At 32.3% G+C, this 15,674-nt stretch overlaps 1 protein-coding gene across 1 annotated transcript; it reads right to left on the bottom strand.

Moving 5' to 3' along the window:
• Positions 1 to 613: 613 nt before the first annotated feature.
• LOC140059259 (GTP-binding protein 1-like) lies at positions 614 to 12,406 on the bottom strand. Its single transcript, XM_072105130.1, has 12 exons — positions 12,122 to 12,406; positions 11,449 to 11,809; positions 9,328 to 9,436; positions 8,878 to 9,061; positions 8,190 to 8,398; positions 6,409 to 6,548; positions 5,678 to 5,916; positions 5,221 to 5,365; positions 3,559 to 3,741; positions 2,853 to 2,991; positions 2,336 to 2,477; positions 614 to 2,215 (listed from the first exon to the last, which is right to left on the bottom strand). The coding sequence occupies exons 2-12, from the start codon at positions 11,611 to 11,613 to the stop codon at positions 1,879 to 1,881; spliced, it is 1,992 nt and encodes a 663-aa protein (XP_071961231.1). The 5' UTR covers positions 11,614 to 11,809; positions 12,122 to 12,406; the 3' UTR covers positions 614 to 1,878.
• Between the last annotated feature and the right edge of the window lie 3,268 nt (positions 12,407 to 15,674).

Consider the following 15,674-nt stretch of genomic DNA (forward strand, 5'->3'; position numbering starts at 1 on the left):
ATAATAATAATGAGTGGAAAATATTTGTTTTAAATAAATAAATAAAGAGCGCAAAAAAAAAACCCCAAGAAAAAACCAAAAGGGAAAGGTCTCACTATATTGTCCGGGCTGTTGAAGGCTACCTATTCACGAGCGCTATCCCACTACTGCTCCACGCGGGGACTTTTGCCTGCTGCGTTTCCGCCCTGGGCCAGTACGTTCCTCCTTAGACAACCTGGTTGTCCAGACCTCCGCCTAGCCAACCATATCGACGCCGAGCTAAGCGTGGACGCTCGATCGCCATAGAGCAACCAACAACAGGACTCCCGAACTCAAGCCATCCTCAAACCCCGACTTCCAAAGTAGCTGGATTACAGGCGCGCGCCACAACGCCCAGTCGACAATCAAACGGAAATAAGCAACCACATTGTATCTAAAACAGCGCCCTCATAAATAGACAAAACGATCAACTATGATTGGTTATGACGTTTGATGACGTACTAGTTTTATGACGTAGTACTACGTAGTTCAACTAAGTACAGTACTAATAGTAATATTGATCATACTTTATTGAATGCAATATAATAACTCATAAATACATACATTATAATACAATAATATACAATTTTCACATTTATATATCTCTTGTGTAAAATAAACAATAATAATCTTCCGAAATTTTATCCGACATGCTTTTTTTAAAAACTCAAAACTAATATGAAATCTCAGATGGCCATTCATTTTAGAAACAATTATTTAGTTATTAAACTGAGTTAGTTAATTGTCTTGTGTCAACTGTATTGCTCCAATGATCAGATGATATTGTTGGAATAAATAAAAACAACAAAAACTTGTATAAAATCGAATTATTTATTTCATGACTTTTTTTCAAAGACAATTTACAATAAAATATGTTACCACTCAAAATCCTCCATTTAACTTCACTGCATTTGTGCCCTAATTTTAATTGGTTTTTTATCTTATTTAAATTTATAAGACAATTAAAATTACATTTCAAAATACAATCTTTGACCCACCTCCATCATTGATCAAGACTCCAACATGAAGAATAATAATACAAACACATCGTAGAAATACTTACCATAGGGATTAGGCCTATCTTTATGTAAAGGGGTTACAAAATATATCAAAGGTGTAAATATTACGGGGCGCCATTTGGGACATGAATAATTATGTTACAATTCACGTACAAATGTCCCAAATGGCGCCCCGTAAGATATAACATGAATATAAAATTACTCATTCTTGATATTTATGAATATTAACAATCTTTCTTAATTCAATACAGAATTGCGTTTCTTTAAAAAATAAAATTTGTATTGTAGAACAAATTGCTTTGCGGAACTTTAATAAGTAGATAAAGCAGTTTAATTTATTGCCAAACAATTTAAAATAGATGAAATACAGTACCCATGATTAAAACAGTTAAAAAATAAATTGTTACATAACGATAAACCATTCAAAAAGAAACACTAAATCAGATACTAAAACAACAAGAAATGATTTTTAAAAAAGGCTCTTATAACAACCATTGGTTTAAAAAAAACCTTAAAAACAAATTGGTTAATTTATTATTGAACATTATCAGATAAGATTAAAGCTGTAGGAAATTGTGAACTATTGCAGTAAGCTATTTGGCAAGCATTGCAGGAAGGAGTATAATATTTTATGTCATAAAAATATAAACAATATACTAATCAGAAATCATTGTTTATGTTTTGATTACAGGCCATTTAAATATTTATCACACAATGATAGCAAAACAAAAATGTGATTAACAGCTGCGATGATTAAGAATTTTATTTTTATGAATTTGCTTTCAAATTTATGATTCTTCTTTACATTATATTCAACAACAAACAAATGTTATTCAACCAATCAGAGTGTAGGTGGTGATGATATGCTTGACTGACTCTGCGTTTTCTCAACAACAGTTTCATTAGAGCTAACTTCATCGGGTGAATCTTTAGTCTTGCGATTACGGCTACGTCTTCCTCCACCTCGTTTTCCTTGCCCCCTGTAACTGTAATATTGCGGATTGGTGTGTACTGTTGAGTCACTGGTCGATGGTCCGGACCCTTGACCGCGGGCAGTCTGGTGATGGTGGTTATGGTAACCACGTCCTCGCCCTGATTTTTGTTTCTGCTTTTGTTCCGTTGGTGGAATATGTGGGAACACTTTGACTATTCTACCAACTGCTTTGGTCTTTCCTTCCCTAGAAAACAAAAAGATTTTTTTATAGTTTCTTTCACGTAACTTGATGTTTCCATTTCAAAGGAATACTGTTTCGAATACAAGAAATATATTGAACTATTTTATAAAAAACTAAACTTACCTAAACACCATTCTGGTATCTTCATGAATGTATTCTGGATTCTTAATGAATCTGAAATGAACGATAGCTTTGTCTCCAGTCCTCAAGTGTTCCCTGTTCATGTAAATGATTGACGCTGTCTGACGTATACTACCGCAATGAACTAGAAAATAGTAAATGCACATATGTATTTATTTTTGTTTATTGTGAACTTTATTCAATCAATCATAATATTTAGATATTATATATATATTATATAAGTCATAATAATAACGTGTATAGTACAGTGATTTTTACAAAAAAATCATAAAACATAAACAGTGATTATTTACAATGATGATAATAATAATAAATATAGAATAATGATTATTTATAAGTCCAATAAACAATAAAAAATAAGACTGACTTTTAATAGTAGAATTGTAGTAATACAGAATTTAAATAATAAAATACTGAATTTTATAATATGCTGGTCTTCATACTTCTTTATAGCTTTTATAGGAAATAATCTGCCTAATATTTTTAAATTCTTACTTACCCATAGCTTGATATCTTGCACTGATAGTAGTTGGGTGATGTAAGACAAGAATTTCACCCTCAAATTCCCAGCATGCTTCAGGTTTTGTTTGCGGAGATATCATCACCATTCCTTTACGTACATGAGAACGTTTAATTTGCTGTTGAGAAATTACAAAATGGATTATTATCATCATCATAATAATACCAAAAAGTTAAATGAAAACAAATCTACCATTTTAAATAAATAACTTAAATCCAAAGGCAGATTACTGAAAAATGACAATGCTGTGGGTATCAGTGGCTGGATCTCAATGGAGATACAAAATGACAATGCTGTGGGTATCAGTGGCTGGATCTCAATGGAGATACAAAATGACAATGCTGTGGGTATCAGTGGCTGGATCTCAATAGAGATACAAAATGACAATGCTGTGGGTATCAGTGGCTGGATCTCAATAGAGATACAAAATGACAATGCTGTGGGTATCAGTGGCTGGATCTCAATGGAGATACAAAATGACAATGCTGTGGGTATCAGTGGCTGGATCTCAATGGAGATACCAAATAAAATAAGCAAAAGCTAAATAAAAATGATATAGTAAAACAGACAAAAACATTAACACTAACTAACACTAGCCCTTCATCAGTGAAAGTGTGAGTACTTGGACAAAATTGAGAAGATAAAGCAGACAAGAATAACTCAATATACTATACAAACAACTTACCTTTTTCAAAGCAAAAGAAGCAGTTTGTCCAGCCTTCACTACTTTAACAGGCATTCTTTTTCGGTGGATGCTTTTAACGATAACAGACTGAAACTGTCCGAGTGGATCAGGACCTAACAGTAATGTGTCATTCACTCGTATGACACCTTTCAAGGTTGTCCCTGAAACCACTGTACCAACACCCTGAAATTAATATATGACAATATTATGGTGTATATACTCTGTACACAAATTAATATATGACAATATTATGGTATACTCTGTACACAAATTAATATATGACAATATTATGGTGTATATACTCTGTACACAAATTAATATATGACAATATTATGGTATACTCTGTACACAAATTAATATATGACAATATTATGGTGTATATACTCTGTACACAAATTAATATACAAATTAATATATGACAATATTATGGTGTATATACTCTGTACACAAATTAATATACAAATTAATATATGACAATATTATGGTGTATATACTCTGTACACAAATTAATATATGACAATATTATGGTATACTCTGTACACAAATTAATATATGACAATATTATGGTGTATATACTCTGTACACAAATTAATATATGACAATATTATGGTGTATATACTCTGTACACAAATTAATATATGACAATATTATGGTGTATATACTCTGTACACAAATTAATATATGACAATATTATGGTGTATATACTCTGTACACAAATTAATATCGAAACGTCGTTCTCTTTTAAGCGTTATTTTTATATTATGTATTTACAATAAACGTACTCTCATTCACAAATTAATATATGACAATATTATGGTGTATATACTCTGTACACAAATTAATATATGACAATATTATGGTGTATATACTCTGTACACAAATTAATATATGACAATATTATGGTGTATATACTCTGTACACAAATTAATATATGACAATATTATGGTGTATATACTCTGTACACAAATTAATATATGACAATATTATGGTGTATATACTCTGTACACAAATTAATATATGACAATATTATGGTGTATATACTCTGTACACAAATTAATATATGACAATATTATGGTGTATATACTCTGTACACAAATTAATATATGACAATATTATGGTGTATATACTCTGTACACAAATTAATATATGACAATATTATGGTGTATATACTCTGTACACAAATTAATATATGACAATATTATGGTGTATATACTCTGTACACAAATTAATATATGACAATATTATGGTGTATATACTCTGTACACAAATTATCATTATCATCTAAATATACAGTAGAACCCTTTCTTTGGGATACACCTATTCAGAGGACACCCCCATTTGAAAGGTGCCGTTAGGTGGCAGCACTCGACACAAAGAGACCCCTAGGAGAGAAAAAAGTCATCCACACCTGTGCGAAAGTCGCAGGTTATCCCCCTTTTCCCAAGGTGCAATATAATTATGTTACTACAACACCTATTCAGGAGAACCCCCCTAAAAAAGGAACATTTTCGAAGGTGTACTTTTAATAGACGTTCTACTGTACCCATGTCTAGGCATCCTTGCACTAAGCTAAGTATAATAGTTGTAATGCAAATTAATTTGTAAGAATGTACAGTATTATTTAGTATCATGTGGTTCAAAAGAAAAGCTCTAAGTACGTACTGGAACAGAGTAAGTATCATCAATCTGGAATTCTGCAGGATCATTTTCATCACATTTCATTCTTGTTGTCAGAAGATTCAAAAACATCTTGAGATAATCCAGATTCTCACCAGTTACGTTTGATACTTGGAAGATTGGACATACTCTGTAGTAAAGAAACAAAAAACAATACATTAATTATTACCAAATTGAACGGACTGGGTAGGGTGCCACTCTCCCAATACCGGACTCTCAGAAAATCAGAAACTCTACCAAAACCAGCCCTTTTAAAAAATGTCATATGCATGCAACGAGTAACTCGCCAATTACAGGATGGATAATCTATTTTATAAGTCTAAATGTCCCAAATTCCTTTTTACCTTTAAAACACATTAAAAAAACCAAACATAATAGGCGAGCCTAAAGGTGTCCGGCATTGGAATAGTTGACTGCACAACACATATCAAACATACTGTACCTCTCTGAGCTGAAGTTTGTTGCAGATGTGACAACATCGTCTTGGCTGTTTACCAACACCGGTATTTTTCTACAACCAGGAGACTTAAGAATTCTCAGCAGTAACTTTAAAGTATCCTGTAGAACGTTAGGAGGACACATATCGATCTTGGTCACCACAACAAAAATTGGCACGTTTAATGCCAATGCTAGCCCAAGGTGTTCTTTGGTCATTCCTATGATACCAGCATTACTTCCAATCTGAAATAAAAATTAATTATTATTCATCTGATTCGGAAGACAATATAGGTTTTATCACTGTTATCCCTTTCACATCGCCTTACAAGACTTATGAGTTTACACACACCCGGGGAACACACCAATAAAAACGCCAGTGTTGACACCCCGGTTTTTTTTCATCTTCAGTAGTTCCCATAATCATCATGTTGATTATCACAGAACTAGTCACTGTGGTGGCAGTATTCACAGCTGGTTTTGGGTTTAGTTTTGATTGTTTGGATTTTATTTCCTATATTATTTAATTTTTTATAATTTTTATTTCTATTATTTTGCTTTTATACTCTTTATTTACTTTTACGAGGCAAATGTGACTAAGCCCCATTATGGGGATGATCTATTGGTTCTCAAATGTGACTAAGCCCCATTATGGAGATGATCTATTGGTTCTCAAATGTGACTAAGCTCCTTTAACAGTGTGTTCTACTAATGCACATAGTTAAAATATTCACTTACCATGAGCATACCAAAGTCAGGGACATGGCCTGTCATCCCAAAAACTGTAGTTTTTAAGTATTTCTCATGTCCAGCTAAATCAATAAATGTTATAACCTTGGATGACTCTTCACAGATTCGAACCCAGTCCAAATTACCTCCTGAAAAACCATTATGGAATTTAAATATGTAAAGAGAACCAGGTTTAACAAAAATTAAATTAGACAATTAAAATATTGATAGATGGCGCATGTCCAATTATACATTCAACGGTGATCATTTTTAAGGAATAATATATTAATATAGTACAATGAGACATGCAACCTTTTTACAATTGTACAGCTGTGTAATGAAATGTAAATGAAACAATGGTACAATAACGTGCATTAATATTATGCAAGTAAGTGTAATTCTACTGAATTGCGCAAACAATCAATTCAAATTTAATTATTTGAATTCAAGGTGGCTTGGAAAAACAATAGTCCACATACAAATTAAACAGTTATCAATCAATCAAGTGGTACCAGTAAAAAAAAAGGAATTTGTATCTATACCATCACTGTTGGCAGACCACATTCTCTTTGTTCAATCCTAGTATAATAATTTGCCTATTTCTTTTTTTATATCATTTATTCACAATTTTATACATATGATTTATTACAATTCTCAAAAAGAAAATGTTTTATGTATTAATTTAATTTTAAAAATCGCATCACAGTAGCGCGTAGAACGATGGCTTAGCGCATTGTGTATCGGTCGCGCACTAGCTATGCCGCCGAAGCATTACAAAGGTTTTTGTGGATTGACATGTTTGTTTGTTATCTGCATAAAAAGTAATGGCGTCTTTAATTTTATTATTGTATGTATACCCTAATTGTTTTGGTGTTTTACTGAAAGTGACCGAGTTTCACGCAACAAACTTGTTTTGAAATTGTATGGTTATTATCATCAGTTTACTATCTCCTAGGCTAGTAGTAGTACTAGGCTAGCCTAGGCCTAGTCGTAAAACGGTTCCGGACCAACTTTAGGCCTGGTTAACCAGGCCTGGTGTCTTTACTATGTGGATTTTGGCGAAACATTGATGTAAGATTTATGATTTATAAAATGTAATACATTTTTCGATAGTGATAACTTGTTTTTATAGGCCTATCGGTGCCGTGTAGGTAACTTTTTCGTTGTTTGTTGATCTCACCGGGCGATATTTTCATATTGTGATGTCTTGCACAAAATCGCGAATATCTCAACTTTCTTGCGCGAAACTACGAAAAACTCAAAAAGTGGGTTACTTTCATTTTACTATTACGATTTACATATTGCGATTTAAAAATCGTTCTTGGTACCATTGTAAAGCTAAAATCTTTATGATTATTTTAGTTTAAATTACATATAAATCAGATCACATACATGGTTTCAATCAGCTTTAATAAAAACATTGAATTGGGCTAAAAACGCTGGCGGTGGCAGTTTCTAACTGGAAAAACCTCTGTGGCAGTCAAAGTGTTAAGACAGAACAAAGTGTCCCATTAATGGGGGTGTTCCATGAATAGGGGTTTGCCATAGTGTTAAACATATATTTTCCCTCATTCATTTTATATAAAGATGTCTCCGTAATAAGAGTGTTCTATGAATAGTGGTTTGCCATAGTGTTAAACTTTTATTTTCCCTCATTCATGTTACATAAAAGTGTCCCCTTAATAGGGGTGTGAATGAATAGGAGTTTTCGCAGTGTTAAACATATATTTCCACTCATTTATTTTACATAAAGTTTCCCCTTAATATGGGTTTAGTTCTACTGTAGTTACCGTGAGAATCAGGCTTATTGACAACTTTCCCTTGACTATTAAAACCAAGTATATCGTTTCCAACACTGCTGGTTCTTCCTGATTCCATCTCATGTTTATGACGGAACAGCCTCTGTCGTGCCAATCCTCTGCCGTTATCCAGTTCACCGTGGGTGAGTACACCTAGGAGAGTGCTTTTTCCAGCATCTACATTGCCCACGACTGCCACTCTGAATAATATAAAAAAATTATTTTCATATTCAAAGTAAATCGGCAATTTAAAAATGGCAAAATCAGCACTGTGGCCATGTTACAAGAGTTGTCAAAACAATATAAATTATCTGATAAAACTCCTAGAAAGTAGGAAGCCTTTTGCCATTTTTCTCCTGAGTAGGGCAAAACATCTGACCAGAACTCCCTGATCTGACCAATTATATCATGCTTATATTTGAAGAGTAGGGAATTGAGTAGAAACAGTAGCTCAGAATTGAACTATGAACTTTGTAATGGAAGGCAAGCATGTTAACCATGAAGTAATATTGATATTATATTATTATATTGCTGATAAGCGCCACCCTGAATTAAGAACAAAAACATTATAACAGTTAACTGTATGACACTATTGCACTTTTTAAGCCACAAAATAAAGTGCAGTAGTTCTCAATTACATTCTAAAATGATTCCATTTTTATGAGAAATTTGTTCTTACCGGACTTCTAAGAAATCTTCTTCTTCTGCTCTACCTCTGATGAGAAGTTCTTGCACGATTTTGTTGTTTACTTGGCGTTCTCTTAACACCACAACATCAGCGTTTAGGGTATCTGCCATGCCTTTTATTGTTTCTAGAGATTTTGTCATTTCCTCTTCTGACAAACCATCTTCTGTTCCATCACCTTTTGAAATAATTTTACAACAAATTTTTATTAATGACACTTTTGTTTTCAATACTAAAGCTCTGTCTACACTATCACATTTATGCAACAACAAAAAATGTGATGTGCCCATATATGACATGATAATATCATACCACTACCATATTTGGGCATATCACTACTATATTTGGGCAGATCACACTTTTTTGTCAAACTAGTTTGATACTGTAGTGTAGACAGAGCTCAGCTTTAGTTATTGTTTAGATTTGATAAATAATGATTTTTACCTCCTTGTCCCACTTCATATATAGCCTCACTGTGGCCATCTTTCAGTCGATGTTCTAACTGTTTTAGTAAGTGCTCATACATTTCTTCATTTGGATTGACAAACCGTGTCTATAAAACACAATTTACATTATTCATTAATATTATAATAATGTATTCATTTATATAGCGCATATAGCTCACATAATATTTTTCTCTTTTTGTTTTGTATGATTTGTATATGATGTACTATCAGAAATAAATGAATATGTCCAAATCAAAATTTCATATAATTACCCCGATTTATTATGTATGGAAAACTGGGTGGAGAGAACCAAATGTAAATAAAGCAATGTAATGCATCTCATCTCACTTCATTTGAGTGGTGAAACAAAATCATCAACTGTGTTCAAGACTATGTTTTAGTACCATACATGCATTTGAAGTTGAAGAGTAAGACTTATGGATTTACATAAACTGTAGTACAATAAGTTTTATTTAAAGTTATGGTAACAATGGCTGATGAAAGCTTTTTTGCCATTGGAAATGTCAATACAATGACAACAATGAATGTATATCTGGACATAATGAATGAATCCTAACAATACAGAACAGTAACAATCATCTCACACTGAGCAGAGTAACTAAAGCTAGCCATGTAATACAGTACAGTATATATTATTCAATTTTTCAAAACCGTATCATCGAGTAGAGAAACTCTGTTGGCCTTATAAACTGTATATAAATCATGCATATAAAATTTACAAGAAACAATATAAAAATGTATTATTACTTTAAAGATGTATTGTCCCTTGAAACACAAAAAAATGAAGTTCAAAATATTCTAAATTTAAATTGGCCATATCAAAGTAATATTAAAGTTATTCACTTTAAGTCAAAAATTCAAGCCAAAAACAACAATTTTACGTAACAGCTAAATTAATTTGATTACATATCGTCTGGATAATCGTCCCGAGCGAAAGTAAACAAAGATTTCAAACCATGAGTATACACTATGCATGATACTAATTAGGATTGTTTACAAACAACTCGTCACGGATGAGAAGGTGTTTTCACAAAGATCACGAGGAAGTTTTATGATTATGCATACAGAGTAGCCAAATAAGCGCGTTGCATTATGAGATATGTTTTGATAGAAAATTAATAACTATTATGATACTTCAAAATGACCCACTTTTTTTCAAAATCTTTTTTTTTTTTTTTTGGAATTTGACAAAGGGACAATACATCTTTAAGATAGGACGAGTGTACATACTGCATGGAATAATTAAAATTTGTTTAAAATTAATTAGAAGTGTTACTTTGAAATTATGAGAATTATATAGTGCAGTGGAACAACCAATGATCAAGGTTTACTCATAGAAATTAATAGAGATATTTGAATAATTATCTCTATGGTTTACTATAGAATATTCTATGGTTGACATCTAATCCATATTATTCTATGGTTGACATCTAATCCATATTATATAACACCTATATAAATTCCTGTCATTTGCTTGGACGAATGTGGGTCACATGGCGTGCAATAGTACGCACTATTCAACGATCGTTAAATAGTACTTTTTGAAACATTTTTGTGTACGAAAAAAAACGTCTAGATGTTATATAAAACAAATAATGAATGTTTTGTATTCGTGTAATGGTACAAATAATGGCACTTGGTGAATGATGAAAGGTTATATCAACTCGGCTTTGCCTCGTTGATATAACCTTTCATCATTCACCTCGTGCCATTATTTGTACCATTGCACTCATAAACATTCATTATTTGTATATTATTCTATGGTTGACATCTAATCCATATTATTCTATGGTTGACATCTAATCCATAGTATTGCACAACACTTCATCATCATTACTTTAAAGTTTGCGATGATTCAACTAAAAGAAATCATTTCCTGTCGATTCCAATGATGTGAAAAATGACATACAGACAAAGAAGAATTAAACAATTAAAGTGTTATGTAATATAATCTACAGTATTGATTATTTGTAAACAACTTTTTATATGAGGACAATTACAAGTCAGAATATATTAATATTACACTGACACTATCTTTAATCTTGCATACACCACAACTTAAACAGTTTCTTATTATAAAAGTAATGAAAAATCATACCTTACAACAATTCTTTGCCAATATGTGGTCTTTCCCGAATAAATCGACATCATCAGGAGCAAAAAGACTTGCCGCCTTTTCTGGCATATCAGGAGTCGTTGGCGATTGCAAGTTTTCTGAACTCAAAGAGTCTGGCATAAAGTTAGTGACAATAGCTGCACACATTTTGAGTTTTCAATCAGATAATCAGTACAAAATTTGACTAGGCCTATTATTTTTTTAAATTATTTAAAACAATCCGTTTGTAATTTTATAACGTCCTACATTTGAAGCAAAATATTGTAAAATATATTGTCCTGCACAGCGATAGTTGACGACGTACACCCATAGACTTCTTCTATGCTAAAGTTGGCTTCCTATCCTGTTATCAAATTAATTGAAAACAAGATTAATTACTCAATTTTCAAATTGTAGATTTTATTAATACTTTACTTATTAATTAAATTATATTTTATATAGGACTAGGCCTAGGGTAATAATAATAATAATATATTATTATATTATATTATAGACTTTTTCTAGTCATCTAGTAGAGGCTACACACTATATTTATCAAAATAAAAAAATTAAATAGAATAATCAATAACATACTTTACTTGTACTATTTTTTGTACAGAGATATATTGGCCTACAGAATGATTAATAAAGTCTAGGCTAGGCCTAGTTATGTTACCTTCTTGCTGTTTCTCGATGTCCACGTATACGGCGGGTCAAGTTTAACCAATACGGCGACGTGCTCTCACCCGATTTCAAGCTTAGGCAGCTGTTAATATTAAGAGTAATCTATTCTTAGTCCCTTCGACGAAATTTATTTATAAACAACGTGAAAATAGTTTGACACTTCTTTTATACTACACGATGATGCAACCAAGTGAAAATTGCAGGAATTCTCAAAGAAAGTAAACAAATTATTGATTCCCAGGTCTTGCTAATTTGTCATGTTTTTGCATGTTGCAGGCCGATGTCATCATTTTGATAATGAAGAAGAACGCCCTCAATATTTACCTTGGATTTTCAGTGTAGTACCGTAAAACCTCGAAAAGAAGCCCATGGGCTTAAATCTCAAAAAGAAGCCCATCTCGAAAAGAAGCCCCCCTCTACAGTTTGCAAAAGTACTCTCAAAAAGAAGCCCATCTCGTCGTCTCATTTCGAGACAGACTACTCATACTGTATTGAGATGATGACGAAATTATTGTATTTGACGGTGAATCATAGGACTGTTTTTTTGCTTTTTATATGGTTTTTTAATTGGTATATACATAATTTCATGGTTGAAAAAATGTCTCAAAAGTAACATTATTGTAGTAGAAATTCAAAAAATTTACAGCATTCATTTCGAAAAGAAGCCCTCCTCTACAGTTTGCAAAAGTACTCTCGAAAAGAAGCCCATCTCGAAAAGAAGCCTATCCAAGAGCACTAAAAAAAGAAGAAGCCCATGGGCTTCTTTTCGAGGTTTTACGGTATACTGTTAGGGACGGGGGAGGTGGTACATCAATCAGAGCACCGTATTATTATATGTATTGGGAATCGATATAGATCTGATATTTAGGGGACATTGTAGAAAAAAAAAGGTCAGACCAGACTAGTGACAGTTATTGAATTAAGCCTAATTATTTCAAATAGAAGATTGGCCTATATTAATATCATTAGAATTAAAAGAGGGAGAGTGGGTAGGCCGACCGATTACCCCTCTAAATTTCGGAATACAATAATCAAAGATCATTATAAGTTATCATTAAGTTCAGTAACTAATTTCATATTGTTAGAGACTCCACCACAGATATCCCAACACACCTGCGAATCCCCACTTGTCACCCTGAAATAAAGCACTAATACTAATACTAGACTTTGTACTAAGACTTTGAATACAGAAATTATCTATCCAAACAATTCAACGAGGGAATATAACAATGATAAAGTGTTATCATCCACCTCTCTGCAAAATAATTTCATTATGATATATCGATGTTTCCGCTTGGTCGTCAAAAACAGTTTCCTACTGTTTGATCCCTCGTTCAAATATAGCACAACCACAGAATACAAAATAATGCCTGTATCCGTTCTCCAACACTATTTTAACTATTCAAATGTTTATTCCGAACTACCAATTGGCGACCGATACCTACCAGTCCGGGGGGTTGTTTTTTATCTACTCGTCGTTGGATTAAAGAAAATTTAGATTCCTTGTTTTTGAGTCACGCTTCGTTGATCGCTATTGAGTTCATTATACATCGTTCATTTTCCGTTTTCATCATGGAAAAGATTCAGCACTTTTAAAATTCGTTATTGCGATTTAAAAAATGTGGATTTATATATTCTTTTTGTTGAAAAATTTTGAAGGATGCTAGATACATACCCGGATGAAATGAAGATTCATAAAAGGATATTATGCCAACTTAAATTAGTTTGCTACCACATGATGGTGGAATCACCATGGTTATCTGTGAAGGACGCTTACTACTGATGTTGGTTTATAAATTTATCTTCACGATTATCATTATCATCAAGAAGAAGATAACATGTTGGTGAATCTTGTCTATTTCAATAAATATGTGGAATTATTTATTTCCGATAAATTTGGGCATTTTGTTTGGATTAGGCTTACATGTCATGTCATAGCGTGCTCTACACCTGTCGGCTTGCCTGACAGCCATACTTTGATTGATGACGTCAAAATGTCAATCATCACATCGCTAATTAAGGAGATATTTAATTGGAAATTGGAAAGTATACATGACGAGATCATACCAATGTTCCTTTGGAATAATGCTATATTGATTAAAAGGTATGTGACGTATCATCAATAATTTTTGTATTTGTTGAGTCATAAATACACGTGTAGGCTAGATAGAGTAGATAAATGTATTTAGTATTTACTTGACAAGTATATTAAATATAAAATGCATGCAATAACATATAACACAAGCACCACTATATTACAATTTTAGATGATAACCTGATCTATATTTACTTTTTCACTTTTTAAGTAAAAGTGCTACGGTACCGTACCTGTTATATTAGTAGTGTGATACAGTATTAATAATTATTATTATTTTTAGAATAAAAAAATATCAATTCGAGATAATAAACCTATTTAAAGAAAAATAAACATAAATGAATATAATGCTGGGAAAGATAACAAATTGGCATTTAAAAATAAAAAATGTTATCAGCTTAAAAAAGGATACAGCAATGCGTGTGTTAAAGTATGCTTTATCAATGGTCTATTATTCTTCGAGGGGGCCTAACTGCGTTCCTAAGCGTCTACGAAGCATACTTATAATCGCATCACCACAAGGATGTCCCGTAACAAAATCTATTAATAGAATCAACCGCATGCTGCTCCGGTCATTTCCGAACGACGATTCGGGTACACTTTGAATATTTAAAAGTTCGTATACCCTAACCCTTTATATTATGGTAATTGCATGCCAGGTAATATCATATTAGAATGATAATATATTGAAGAGAGAATTGCACATTGTTAAAATGAGGCAAAAATCTAACAATCGACTTATTTTGTTCCAAAAACCAGGAACACTGCAGAAACGCAATAGTCTATACATTTTACGAAGAGCTTTTAATTCGGTATTTTAACTATTTTTGCAATAGTGTGTACGGTTTTAAATGTATTTTTAATATTACAGTGTTAAAAATGAATGTATTTTAATCATATCAGGAGGAAGATAAATTGTCGAAAACGATCGTCTTTACATTTTCGACGAATAAGGTGCCTATAATAACACTAGTTCGGGTTTTTTAAAAAACAAATTTGCGGAAAACGCGTTCCAATGTAGGATTTATAATACTTTATAAATCATCTATTCATTAATTTATTTATATTTGATCTTAACATTATTACGTCGTAGTTGTTAATTGAGAATTACATATTTATACCCTTTCTCGTTCGTGCATAATTCTTCCAGCTGTGTGTTTCCATGCCAACGTTGTTGTACGTTACAGTCTCCATTAGCGGGATTTTTGTCGTCCTGGGGGTAATTTGTGTGCCAATAAAATGCTGTTTTGTGAGATATTATGACAGGTTGTCGTCACGTTCTATGAAATATCGTTGTTAACAAGCAGCGTCAAGCGATTTGAATTGAATGTCCGATATCCGATTCCCTGAACGGATTTCTCTGAACAGATTCCAAAAATGTCAAATGATTTGATATTAATAAACACGATTGATAATCACGGCTATTTATGCTTAACGTATTTATTAGACA

Source organism: Antedon mediterranea, chromosome 1 (genome assembly GCF_964355755.1).
Source record: "Antedon mediterranea chromosome 1, ecAntMedi1.1, whole genome shotgun sequence".
In the NCBI taxonomy this organism is placed as follows: Eukaryota; Metazoa; Echinodermata; class Crinoidea; order Comatulida; family Antedonidae; genus Antedon; species Antedon mediterranea.

Excerpts from the sequence above, each read along its gene's own strand:
- LOC140059259 (XM_072105130.1), bottom strand. The coding sequence starts at position 11,613 with ATGTGTGCAGCTATTGTCACTAACTTTATGCCAGACTCTTTGAGTTCA. Across the intron at positions 3,742-5,220 it reads ATGATACTTACTCTGTTCCA|GGTGTTGGTACAGTGGTTTC; the intron begins GTACGTACTTAG and ends TATTAATTTCAG. Across the intron at positions 2,478-2,852 it reads TGCAAGATATCAAGCTATGG|TTCATTGCGGTAGTATACGT; the intron begins GTAAGTAAGAAT and ends ACTATTTTCTAG.